General features: G+C 40.5%; 2 protein-coding genes across 2 annotated transcripts in view; one reads left to right on the forward strand and one right to left on the reverse strand.

The window, feature by feature from the left end:
* Positions 1–4,205, forward strand: part of STT3B (STT3 oligosaccharyltransferase complex catalytic subunit B) — a 50,730-nt gene extending 46,525 nt beyond the window's left edge. Inside the window, exons 15-16 of the mRNA XM_083858361.1 lie at positions 361–573; positions 2,549–4,205. Of these exons, the coding sequence (XP_083714487.1) occupies positions 361–573; positions 2,549–2,629 (294 nt within the window). The 3' untranslated portion in view covers positions 2,630–4,205. The remainder of the gene's footprint in view (positions 1–360; positions 574–2,548) is intronic.
* A 2,041-nt stretch (positions 4,206–6,246) lies between these two features.
* The window catches only part of OSBPL10 (oxysterol binding protein like 10), a gene marked incomplete at its 5' end in the record, with an annotated part of 111,691 nt that continues 104,226 nt past the window's right edge, over positions 6,247–13,711 (reverse strand). The window contains 4 exons of the mRNA XM_083871826.1: positions 6,247–8,990; positions 9,704–9,857; positions 11,252–11,434; positions 12,874–13,060. Coding sequence (XP_083727952.1) covers positions 8,946–8,990; positions 9,704–9,857; positions 11,252–11,434; positions 12,874–13,060 — 569 coding nt within the window. The 3' untranslated portion in view covers positions 6,247–8,945. The remainder of the gene's footprint in view (positions 8,991–9,703; positions 9,858–11,251; positions 11,435–12,873; positions 13,061–13,711) is intronic.

Here is a 13,711-nt window from a genome sequence, read left to right on the forward strand (position 1 = left end):
TGGAAGTGCAAATTATTGCAGTATAGGCAGGAGCACAAAGGCAGCAGCTGTGCTGAAAAAACACCACAGGCTGCTGCACCTCAGACTGTTCTTTGAGTTGTTTCATCTCTGAATGCAGACAGGGTGGTTTTGCTGAGACATAAGGTACTGTCTCCTGTGACAGCTACAGGAGTAAGAATGAATTTGTCCCTTAGGATCTCAAAGGTTTTTCTGTGTAGTAGTAACCAATGCAAGAGAAGTGTTGCCCTTTGACTCGGGCCAGCTGAAGGGATTGCCCTATAGAGTATGAAGTTTCACAGTTTGCAGTGATTGGTGTTCGGGGTTTTGTCTCAAACTAATACACAACTTTAATTTTTATAGCTGGATTTTCGGACACCCCCAGGATTTGACCGTACACGCAATGCGGAGATAGGCAACAAAGACATTAAATTTAAACATCTGGAGGAAGCCTTTACCTCAGAGCACTGGCTTGTTAGAATATACAAGGTCAAGCAACTAGACAACAGAGAGACACTGGATCATAAACCTAGAGTAACCAACATTGTACCGAAACAGAAGTATTTGTCAAAGAAGGTGGGTTCCCAGTGAACTAACTGAAAGGGGTCAGGAGTTTATTTTTAACAGTGAATCACATAGCTGGTGAATTATATATTTCCACTAGCCAGAATGTTATGGATACTGTTCATGTTAGTGTCCGATATCAGACCTGCCTGCTGGTAATAATTGTTAATTTAATGTCTGCTTAACTTACAAGCATGTGAAGACACAAGGCTAGATTTTTTTTTTTAGGCAGAATGCTAACTGGACATAGAGTGTGTCACTGGCTGTTACAACTCTTAAGTCTTCATGTAACTGGAAGTATAATCTCTAAAGTACATCAATTCATGTTTCAGTAACTATGGCTCACTAAGTAAATGTGGAAGTTGCTTTCTGACTTTGTTTGAAAGTAGTGATGCCTAGAAGTTTACAAATGGCAGTTTTGTATGAAATGAATTAAATATGAAACTTTTGTTGATGGAACTTTAGTGTCTGTCTGCTTACTGCTTGAAGTCATCTTCACGGTTTTAAAGTGTTTGTTGTGCTGCCCTCCTTCAGCCTATGAAGAAAGGTCTGTTCTCAGGGGAGCTGGGGAGACTGTTAGCAGCCCTCTCCTTCAGAAGATCTGTTTTCTATATATTTAAATAGATGTTGCAAAAGGAAGTCCAGAATCCTGTCTAACAAACTAGTATAGGCAGTAGACTTACTCTGTGTCATGGAAATACAAGTAGAGAACATTCTCTGCGAGTAGAGAATGTTAAATGTAAAGATGCTTATTTCTGTTATTTGATGGGAAGTACATAAAATAAGGCATTTAGGAGTTGCCACTGGAGGTAGACGTATCTTGAAAGGGGTAAGCTTTATTGTGCCTGTCATACACTTAACACTGTAACTTTTGAGTTACTTAAGTGACAAGCAAGGCTGTATTTATCTATGATAGGTGCACTGACCCCACCTGAGCCTTGGATGTGTAGATTCTCTATCTGGAAGTGGATGCAGTTTCTGACCCATCACTAACTGTTATAGTACAGCCCTACTTCCCATTAAGAAATCAGAGAACCAGGGGAGAGCATGGGGCAGGTATCCAAACTAGGATTTCTCAAATACATTCTGAGGGCTCCTTAGTAGCCACAGTTTTTCAGCAGTTGCCTCCTTACTGGAAATTCAGTCCATCTCCTATCATGTTAGGAATGACACTGCTCAAGCTCAGAGATACAGTATGTGTCTGATTATTACATATTATTTTGTATCTATCTCACTTTATTATAATCATGTTTTTGGTGTCATGTTGATTAAATGCAATTTTTTAAAATAATAATAGACCCTGATGGTAAGCACAGCAAAGTGCAGCAAGGGTGGAAGCTTCCTCCTGGCAGGTGTGTTGAATGTACAATTCTACCTGCCACAAACTACGTACACAAATTTGAAGTTAATTTTATCTATGACCAACATTAATGTTTCTCCCCGTTACTACCTTAAAATAAAATCTAAAACATGCTGATAAAGGAATGTGCAGGAAGCGCTAACTAAGCAACCTACAGACCAACAGCAGAGTTTAGAAGACTAAAATGAGATTACTCAGGTTTTTTTTCTTTTGAAAAATGCTGCTTTGAGCAAATACTTCTACCTAACTTGTAAGAGAATCAAATAGTGCAAAAGATGCAAGAACGTATTTCTAAACAAAACGAACACTTTTACCAGTTGTGCTCTTTGGACATAGTAGAGTTTGATCATGTTGGTTAATTATTAATTCTGCCTCAGCACATGCTTTGAAAAGAATTTTACAGATCTGGTAGACAGGGTTACAAAAGCACATTTTGTGCAAAAGCAACTGCTTGGCAGGAATTAACAATCCCAACATTAAAAATAATAACTGGATAATGCCTAGTTGAGGGTTTAGCATTTAAGCTCTTAAAAATCAATCTAAAGCTCAGGCATTGAATGCACATCATTAAACCGCGGTCAAGACTAAATCATTAACTAATACCTGTTATTCTGTTTTTCTTTTTAGACCTCCAAAAGGAAGCGTGGCTACATTAAGAATAAACTAATTTTAAAGAAAGGCAAGAGACCCAACAGGAAGACAGTTTAAACACACTGTTCTGATTGCTAATACGAAGCAGTTGTCCTTGAGATAACCAGTCTTTGCCTTTAGCTCAAATCATGTTTCACAGCAACATGAGGGTACAGAACCATCATTGGTCCAGATTATTGTACAAAATTTTCAGGCAATGTCTGATTAAAAATATTGGCTTATTGAGAACAGCTGTTTTAGATTTGTAATGTGAAGCAAGACAGAGCTGCTATCCAAGTCTAGCAGCATTTTTTTTATTGGTACATATTATCCTTCAAATCTGTTGAAAATTTGGACTGACTTTACCAAAGAACCCTGTAATTTGGTCCTTGGCACATGCATTACTTGTCAATCTTTTCTGGAGAACACTGTTCAGCTGAATAGCAGCAGTATGAAAACTGGAATGGTGACATCTGAAAATGACTTTTTCAACAAGAAAGGTGGCAGAGCTCTCTCAAATTCAACTTTCAAAACAAGTTACTCCCATGATTATTTTTCAATGGTTTCTTTCAATGTCCTTTTACTCTTGCTGCAGGCTGGTTTTGAGCTGGAGTGTAAGAAGCAAAGCAAGCTGCAGTTTTCACAAGAGGTGACAGGACAGATTAATTGGACAAGCTTCTTTTGTTCAACACGGGATTGCAGTATTGCTGCCTTACACTGTCATTTCACAAGGTAGACAAGGCAAATCTTGCACACTGTAGATACAAGGGCTAAATTTGTAACCTCCTGAAAGATCTGAAACGACAGTAATGAATGCTATAACAACATACAACTGAGCACCGTGGAGCTGCTGGTGTTTCAGAACAGAAATTAAACTATTTTAGGTGAATGTTTACATTGGTAAAACAAGTATGGCCTGGTTATTGGGGAAAAGAAGGTTGACAGGTATACAAAACCCCTGTTTTGTGGCTATCAGAGGTGGAAGATTTGCAGATCTCTTCAGCCCTCACTGCCTTTCTGGTGAGGGTGGAAATTTTTCTGGAAATCTGTTTCTCTGCATTTTTATTTAGAGCGCTTAAATCAATTGAAGAAATTCCTGCTCTAGTGCTATTTGCTTTGTCTGTCTTTTATACTGGTTTTGGTTTGGGTTTTTTTTTTAAGTGGTGAAAACTGTCAGATTAAATGCACTAAAATATAAATGGAGACTGAAAGTGTTCACTTTCCAGCTATAAGGAAACTTTATACAGACTTGAAGTTTTTCTTTAATTAAAATGAAAGTTTTTTTGCAGTTTGTTTTCCTGCCACAGGTTGTAACTTTTTATAGAAACAAAACTTGCATCAATAACTTGATGTAAAATGCAGAATAGTATGTACCTTTCATGAAGAAAATGTAAATTTACAGTGTTCTGTGAGAATGTTACTGCTGACTTCTTTCCCAAGGTGTAGAATATTTTTTTGATTTATGAACTCATTTCTGACTCCAGTGGTTTATACAGACCAATACTACAGCTGCAACATTTTCACAAAGGTAATTAAATCTGGATTTCTGGCCCCTGTCGTTTGGAGATTTCATTTTATTTTGTTGCTTTAAAGCTCAATGCAGACCAGTTGTCAACTGTAGGGGAAAATAAAGTTAATTCAAGTTTTGTGTTAAGGCTGTTGTGTCAGTTTTGTTGTGATTAACTTGATAGCATGTTGCTTGTAGTCCTCCTAGTCATAAATTAAAACATTAGAATTCCATGTTGCAAATCTCCTGACTTCACCAAGCTGCTGTGATGAAATGAAGGCAGCTGTCACATGTCCAGGGAAGAGCAGCCCTCCTTCCCAACCACACATTGCAGCAACTCCTTCCAGCATCTGGAGCTCCTCAAGCTGCTACAGCTGCTCACCCACCAGCAGAAGGGCTGATGGATTATGTGATGCACGACTTCTAGTGTCATGCTGCTTCCAAGCCAATCTGCATCCTGACCATGGGTAAGAAATAAGGGATTTGGAAGAACACGTGAAAGGCAGCAGGACAGAGGCTGCCAGTCAGTCTGTGGCCTGGCAGTAACTCAGCCTTGTTTTAAAAAAGAAACACAAGATCCCCTCTTCAGGTACCTTTACAGTTGGACAGACTGTCTACAGCCTTAGGTGACAGTGTTCTCTTTAACAGCAGAAACAAGTGAATCTGAGGCATGTGAAATAAAAGCCAACTGCAGGGATCCCAGGCAGTGTGGGCCCAAAGTTTCCTACTACTTACCTGAGCTTTATTTTTCCTTAAATCTAACATGGCTTCAAGGATTCTGCCAGTGTGCTGTAGTTAAAATGAAATAAAAACTTGGGAGTCATTGAGGCATCCATTTAGAAAAAGCAGGATTACAAAGAAGAACTGGCACTGTCTCACCTTCCTTGGTTCCTCAGGAATCTGCACTCTGTGTATGTTTGGAGTGCATACAGTCCGTGTATGATCCAGCTGGATCCTGGAATCAAACAGCTAAACTAACTCCTGCCTCCTCTGGGAGAACTGAACAGTGCTTATACCAGCGAAGACTATCAGCATCTTCCTTCTTCATCACATACACCTCCCAGACTAGTTTATTTCCTTAGCTCCAGCCATCCTTTCTCCTTTTGTTCTAAGTTAAAGTTTGAAGCATAATTGCCACAAAACAGTAAAAAACTAACAACAACAAACAAAAAACCAACACACAAAAAACCACAAAAGACACGTGAGCCAGGCTCAGGTCAGCAGTTGCTCAGGAACTAAAGCTGCAAGTGTCTAGAACTCAATACTGCATAGGTTCTGTATCTCGATCATTACTGGTGCAAGCGGTGAGGCAGACGGTGCTGTTGGTAATCCCAGAAGAAATATTTTGACTAGGAGAAGTAATTTTGTAACAAGGAGAAAAGTCATTAATTACCTTGATAGATTTACTCTCTAAAAAGCAGCTGAATGCTTTTGACAGAGTCCTTGGTACATACCAGTCTCATCATGAGTAAAATCTGAAAAAAAAATCCTATTTGGCTGTAACTAAACATCCTAACATCTTTAACGTTTTTAAGTGGATAAACTGCTCAAAGGTGGGGCCTTGAAGCAATGCCACAGAAGACAAGGAACAGGACGGGGTAGAGTTTCCTGCCATATTTACAGGCACTGTTGTTTTCCATTTTGCATAAAAACAAAGTGTTCCAGCAAGACTGTTTCCAGCACTGTGGATGAACGTTTAAAGAAAAGCAGAAAGGCATTATCTAACACTTGAAAAATGCTGACCACAATCTGTGTGATTCTTCCAAGAGCATTTTTCCTCGTGCAAGTGTCCAATGCTGCAATAATGTAGAGCTGTGTTTTAAGAGATTCTAATCAAGAATCTCTGTTGGTGATAAAGATTAAATGAAATAGGATTTTCAGAAGCAAGCACCTTTACCTATTTCCTCTTTTCTTGCCAAAATGAAGCAAATGTTCCCCAGCCTTTCCTAAAGCTGTTGCTGCCCAGCCCTGTTTTCCCTGGGCAGAGCTATCCAGTGTAAACACAAAACTTACCTCCAGAGTGTCTGGGAGAATAAGCAGGGCAGAAAAGCCCCACACCAAACTCCGATTAACCTGGCAAATCGCTTCCATGGCAACCATGCTCGGGTGTCCTACACAGCTCCTGACAGTCAGTGACTGACACCACTGAACTAAGGCTTCCGTGGAAAGAGGAAGGGCATCCCACTGCTAAATGAAACAAATCTTTTATTCATGAGCATTCTCATTTTAAATTCACAAATTATGAAAGGAAGGCAAATCAGAAGAGACTGCCAGAGCATCTTTTAAATGATAAAGGTATAAATTTTCTTTCTGAACATTTCTAATTTAAGAAAAAAAAAGGTTGCATAGGCTTTCTACAGGTGTGCACAAAAAAATAACTGAAGTACATGGAAGCTTTTACATTACAATTCAGTGTACATCGGCTACTTGAAAAGGAAAGTATTTACTTGCAATTCCAAGACAGCTATTGGAACGACCTACAGAATAAGGCTTATGAATATTTACTTTTCAGTCCTGCAAAATATACTGAACACATACTATCAGAAAAAATGAAATTACATTTGTGAATCTTGTTCTGGAATCTCTCGCTGATGGGGATCTTTTCTGAAAGGACTTTTTATGTTTGTGTCTCCCAAGTTAATTTGGGAAAGAAGGAGTGGTAATGGCATCAGGGGATTCTTCATAGCATCAGAACAGAACAAAACAGTGATCAGAGCACAAGTGGAATGTCCTCAGCATGCAGAAACAACCAACCATGCAGACAGAGAAAATCTTCAATAAATTACAAGCAGAAAATTATTCAAATTTCTCCTTAAAAGAACAGCTACAGCATCGCTGTAGCCTTGACAGTCACACCATCCCAGCTGAAAGAGGTCTACTCCTTCAGGGGCCCAGGCCTGCATGCCTGACACACAGAGGTTTGCAATGGCTATTTAGTGAGTATGTGTCTTGTTCTTTGGTGTGTGAGTTCAGGGAGGATGTTCCATGGGTTTAACTCTGCTTTTTCCATTGTTCTTTGTGATGATACTACAAACTGCAGGAATACTTTTAGGTACTTATCAGACTAATCTCTAGAACAAGAGTGGATCCATTATAAAGTGAATTCTTGCAGGTGATAAAGTACAAGTGTTCCTGATGATACTCAGTAGCAGTTCAGTGATTACTACAAGAGCATCATTTTGGTTTTGTTACAGAAAACTGTTACATCAACTATTCCTAAAAAATAAGATTTTTTTTCTCTTAAAAAAAAAGTATCAGATACAAAACCAATCTCATACAATCCACTTCTTTTAAAAAATAGGATTTAAATCATTTAGAACATGAAACTTTCTAATGTGCAAAAAAAAAAAAAAAAGACAGACAAGACGACTAAATAGTATTTTGGAGGAAAAAGTAGCCACACCTTCATTAGAGATCTCAAGTTCAAATCTAAAGGAACAATTAATGGAATGTTTCCTTGTGCACACACCTCCTCCACTCAGCCTTCTGAGCTGCTCAAGAGATTTTAATGTCTACTGAAAAAACAAAATGCAGGACTTACAAGCACAGATGTGAGCAGTGCTTTGATGTAGGTATCTTTGTATAGTATCTATCAAGCCTAAGCCAGTGTATGAACAAGGCAGACAAAAGGCACAAAATTACTCAGCTCTACAGACAGACATCCATGCTACTGTGTAGTAGAAATAGAGTGGTTTCTTTAGGGGCACTGTGGAAAGAAGCACTGAGCACATTTTTACATGTGCCTTTTACTGCCACCTCTCTCAAAAACATCTTTACTTCCAACAAATACAAACCAAAAAGCAACAAAGCCGTAACACACTTCTAGAATCCACTTTGTCAGTGTCACATTGGGTACCTTACAAAACAAGATCAAGTTGACAGGATTTTTTTTTTTTAACCCTACAAAACAAATTGTATCCCATTTCATTTGTTTCATTCATGAAGTTATTGTCTCGATGGAATAATTTACTAAATTGTTACTTTTACATCATGGTATCATTTATCTGGGAAGGCTAGTTAGATCATCTCTACTCATCCCAATGTTTTATCAGAAGCAACTCCATTTAGTGGAACATGTAAGCCAGAAGTGTTGGCATGACAGCAGCCAGAGAACATTACACAGCAAGATCTAAGTTACCAGAGCAGCTGGCTCAGGGGTGGTGACCAGAGATAACTGAACAGCTGGAGCATGAACAGACAAAGCAGCGAGGGCACAACGGGTTAGTGTGAAGAGCAGCGTTCTGGAGAAGGTATTGCTACTTCTTATAGGGTGGCAGGAAATTCACACTCGTCAGTGACAGGAAAAACACACTGAACTCAGCAACCCAGAGCGAGCACAGCCAGTGGATCATTCTTATGTCAAGGTGAGTTACTCGGTGACTGTTCAGACAGAATGACTGCCATTAAGAGACATGTCACATTTTAAGTGCAAAACATTTTTGGCAAAAGTGAAAAATAGAAAAACCTTAACCAGTACTAATAAAAAAGTATTTTCTTAAATACTAGCATAGGGCCTGATCCTGCAAGCACACAACTTAGGGAACCCCGGCCAATCCAGCCAGGGTTCTGTACCCTAACACTTGGAGGAAAAGGTCTTTGAGTTGCTATTGGTGTTGGTACTGTTTACATGTAGTGTAAATAACACACACAACACATGCACACTGTGGGTACTTGGGGACGTGTGCCTGTGTGTCTGTGGATCTGCACACACAAAATGGCTCCTGAATAAACTCGAGCTCGTGGATATTTTGAGATGCATCATTCACAGTACATAGCTTCCCATGGGGATCTTCTGGGAACACGACCTATCCAAGGACATCCTGAAGTTACATACTGTATCATTTTAATGCCTTTCAGGTAAAGTTATGAGGCAACTGCTCTCTCCTGTCAATGGGTCTTCCAGAGAGGATTCACGTACAGCCAACCATCGCCCTGTAAGGAAATGAAGCAGAGTTTACAAACAAGATTTATAAATACCACATCTGTGTATGTCCACACAGAAGCTAAAGTAAGACCAAACAAGAAGCCATCCCTGTCACCTGAAAATTCGGTGTTTAATGAATTGACAAGTAATGTGGGCGGGAGGAAAAAAATTACAAAGGGGGAAGAGATGCAATGAGAAAATGCAAGAGATTCTGGTTTAAATAGCAGCTAATGTAACAATTCCCCCAGTCAGTCTCATTTCCCCTCCACCTTTCCTCCAAGGAAGGAGAAAGATGAACTTGGTAAAATCTGTTTCTTTTCACACAGATGAAACCCAAGACTGTGTTTAGGATGTCAATGCTTACTTACACTGGATAAATCTCCCTAGATTGTGCACATTTTAGTATGCTAAGATTATAGAGGATGTGAGTGTGCAGAATTTGAAAAGTAAGGGCTGGATTTTACAGAAAAACATCACTTTATGCGCCTAACATTAGGCACCAAAGATCAAAATCAGTCTAACTGAAGAAAAGTGAACAAGTTCACAAGATAGATATGGAGAAGTCTACTGTTCTCCTTCAAGAGCCAGACTCTGTCAAATAGAAAATTTAAACAGTGACTGGTACATAACAACACCAGCCCACGACAAAATCCACGGACATTCACTTTTCCCCTGTGCAGGAACTTGCTAACGTGTCTCTAAACCAAGAGACTCCAAGTACCTCTTTGGCAAAGTATTTGGGTTTCCAGGGAGTGGCGAGTGCCGCGCGCTGCCGCTCCTCTGCTCGCTGTCTCTCTTCCAGGCGGTGCTTGTGCTCCGTGGCGGCATCGATGTTCCCCTCCTTCAGGGAATTGGTGACGTGCTGCCACAGGCGCCTGCCCAGGGAGAAGGAGCACAAGGGAGGGTGAGAACTCTGCCACAGCCCAGTGCTGCTGGACACCAGTCTGGTGAGCAGCAGCCTGAGGCCACGCTATCCATGCCAGTTTTCCAAGTCTCGCAGCTTGGGAACCATCACTCTCCTACGATATTCATCACGTCTGGGACCAGATTTTCAGACTCACTCAACACCCAGTATTTTGCCATGCAATTTTCTCAGCAGACTCTGTTTATGTTCCTGAGTCTTCACCACCTGAGCTTTTTTCTCAAAGCAGTTGGATTTATTTTTATAATTTCCAGTTCACATTCCTTACTGATGTTCCTCCAGTCCCCAGATGACAGGCATTTAATTTGTGGTTTTTTGCAGTTAATTTTTTGAATTATAAGGGAGTGTCAGCCAAAACCCAAGAATGCATTGAATTGGGACACTGACTGGTCCAGTGAGGTCACTAACAGAAGAACTGATTCTAGGGAGCCCCTCTAGGTCTGTGCCCTGTATTCCCAGGTACAATATTTACCACCACAGAGCTACACGTTTCTCACATAACTGACCACACTCAAATACAGTGCCTTGTATCAGTCTAGCAGAAACTTTGCCAAGAAAAGCACTGAGAAAAACCCTCATAGCATGGTTTGAGTTGGAAGAGACCTTAAAGATCCTCTAGTTCCACCTTCCCTGTCCGCCCCCCATGGGAAGGGACCCTTCCCACTAGACCAGGTTGCTCAGAGCCCCATCCAACCTGGCCTTTAACACTGCCAGGGACAAGGCTTCCACACCTCCTGGGCAACCTGTTCCAGTACCACACCACCCTCACAGTAAAGATTTTCTTCCTAATATCTAATCCAAACTGCTCTCTGTCTGAAACCAACCATAGCTTTGTTGGTTTAGCATATGTCCAGGGCTGTTTAAATGCGTTTGGGTTTACAATCCTGCAGAGACACTGGATGGATGCAATTTGCTTACTAGTATCTAAAAAAAACACAATAAATACACTGAAAAGCTACTGGTTTCCTAATTTACTACAATCTTTATGTTCCACAGAACAGGAGAAAATGAGTTTCTGGATAAGCAAGTAGTCTAGAAAGTAGACAAATTGTATCTGACCCTGCACAATGACTCAAGACACCCTTGTAAAACAGAAAGACATTTGCAGATAACAAAATGTAGTTTAACTCATATTTTTAAATCCTCCAATAAAATGTTCCTAAATTCAATTAAAGTATTGATTTTTCTGAAAATAAACATCAACAGTTATTGACAGTGAATACAGAACAGGTTTTTTTCTAATGTACTTAGTCAGAGTTAGAATTTTTGAACCACAGAATTCAGTTGGCTTCCCTGCTCTGTTCCCACCCAAAGTTCAGGACAACACTGCAAAGCCTCTGCCCTTACCTCGACTCCAGTGGCCCCTGGTTTTCTATGGGCCTGATCTTTTTCCTGATGACAGGCAGTTTGGTGGTGTCGATCACTTTGGTGTCTCCATTGCTGTAAGTGAATTCCAGGGTGCCATTCCATTCTCCCTGTGCCTTGCACACAATGGTGTTTGTTGGATTGTGCTTCACTTCGGCCGTAACCCTGATTCCAGGGGGAAGGACAAACAGACCACAGAAATAACTGGTACCATTTATTATCAGCACATGAAAGCACTACCTTGCTAAGGGGGCAAGCAGCTTTCTACCTCCACAAACCAATTATTCAAGCAAAGTAGTGATGCTGCCTCCAAAAAAGACTCATCCAGGAAAGCTCTTCTAACACAGCAACAGCTTTGGGATGACATTCTAGCTAAGTACAGCAGTAACCCAGCTTAAAATTCTGATACTCTGCTCAAGCCCAGAGCCAAATAAGGTAACCCTCAGCAGCCTGAAAAACAATCCCTGACATTCATGTGACATTTTCAATACATGATACTTTCACACCTGAACATAATGCTTGCTGTCAGAGACTCATGTCAAAAACTTTGGGTATCTTTTTTTTTTCTTCTTTAGCTCTGCAAGTTCACTTCTCAGCTGCTGAGAGGCAATGATTAAAGCCACCACACCAAAGAATTGGTCTGAGAGTGAGCAAAATAGACAGGTAGGACTGGAAAACCAAAATGCAGGGAGAAGTTTTGCGTGTGTCCATAAACATGCATACATGTGCTTTAGAAAGCCAGGTAAAGTAATGTGAAAACACAATTTTTTAATTACTAAAAGTAATACAGCACAACTTCCCAAAATTTTCACTCACCCTGATGGCACCAATTATTAATGTACAACTTTTAAAGGAAAACCCTGTCAAAACAGCCCCATGTGGACATTTACCTGAACATAACATTGAAATGGCTGACACACATATGGAAGAATAGTTACACAATCTAAAATAAAAGAGAGGTAACCATGCCAAGCACAGTCTCCTGTGGACACTGCAACAGTCCACAGCAGAACAAGAAAGGGGTCTGACGTTAATGAATGGGACATCAACTTAAACACAGAAGTAAGACACAAGGCTGTCTTGCAAAGAACCTCTTTGCACCCTTAGTAAAGGGGAACCAAAGAAGGTAAATAATAATTTCACCACCTGGAATTTCAGTGCAGACATGGGAGTGGGAGCAGAGAGCTACCACTACGGGCAGTGACACTTTTGCTTCCCTCCTCTTTTCAGGAGCTCCACCTGGAACACCAGTTCATCTACAAGACTCACACAGAAGCAGCAGCTGGGGTAGCAGAAATATTGCCTTTTCCATGTACATTTTTCTGAACCTGCATTTACAGCAACTTTTAACAAGCAACAAGGCCTGGAGAGATACATTCACTTTATTTTAATGAGAGAAATACATCCAATTCAGTTAAACAACATAATATGTATTGCTACAATAAACTGCCCTAAAGCTTTAAGTCATCTCCAGCACTAATAGGAAAAGAACTTAAGCTATCTGTCTATAAAATACTGCAACAGAAGAACTGAACAGATGCACAAGAGCGTTTCCCCTGAAATCCAGCAGCAGATAAACAAGAGAAAGACAGTAATTCCCATACCTGTGGACCTTCCCTCCATAGAAGGGCTTAGTGTGGAAGGTGACCGTGGCAGAGTAGCCCGTTCTGGCACAACTGATGTTGACTTTCCCTCCAAGCTCCACCCACGGGATGGTAAGGATTGAGCGGGCATAGGCACTGGGCAGGGTGAAGACGTACTCTTCCTCATGTTCCAGCAAGTGAAGAACACCTGCAGAGGAAGAGAGTGAGGTGATAAAAGGTTCACTGATAAGACATGATGGTCACTGACCAATTATGACCATCAAAATGCACATCCACAGACAGCACAATGTGCAGCTCTCCTTGAAGGAGGGCACTGTCTGCTAACAAACTCTGCTCTCTTGAACAAGTTTCTTGTAACAATCATCTTCAAAAGCATCCAACTGGACTGTGTACCCTGTGGTCCTGCATGGTACCAAAAGACTTTTCAGAAAACCTGACTGGATTCCTTACTTTGTATCACTGTTAAAAGGTGCAAAAACATAGAACGTCCACCTAAAAAGCCACACTGAAAATTGAGATGTTCTCTCAGTGTCATATCATAATCTCCCTCCAAATAAAATATGGGCATGGCCAAAGGACTCTTCACTTCTCCATTCAGTTAGAATGGTCCAGATTAGTCCTCCACTGATTTCCTCTTGATGCTGTGAAAGGCTCTAAATCTCCGTGGGTACAAAAAGGAAATGTGGCATTTACAAATTTCCCATTAACTTTGCTCCTTAATTTCCAAATGCCTGGTTTCTCACACAGGCTTTGAAAAAATCTGGGCCAGCAGAGCCTCTGCTCTACTAACATCAAGTCCAATGTCTCTACCAGGCAGAGAAAATTACTGGTAATTCCA

The sequence above is a fragment of the Zosterops lateralis genome (genome assembly GCF_965231275.1).
Source record: "Zosterops lateralis genome assembly, chromosome: 1".
NCBI classification, from domain to species: domain Eukaryota; kingdom Metazoa; phylum Chordata; class Aves; order Passeriformes; family Zosteropidae; genus Zosterops; species Zosterops lateralis.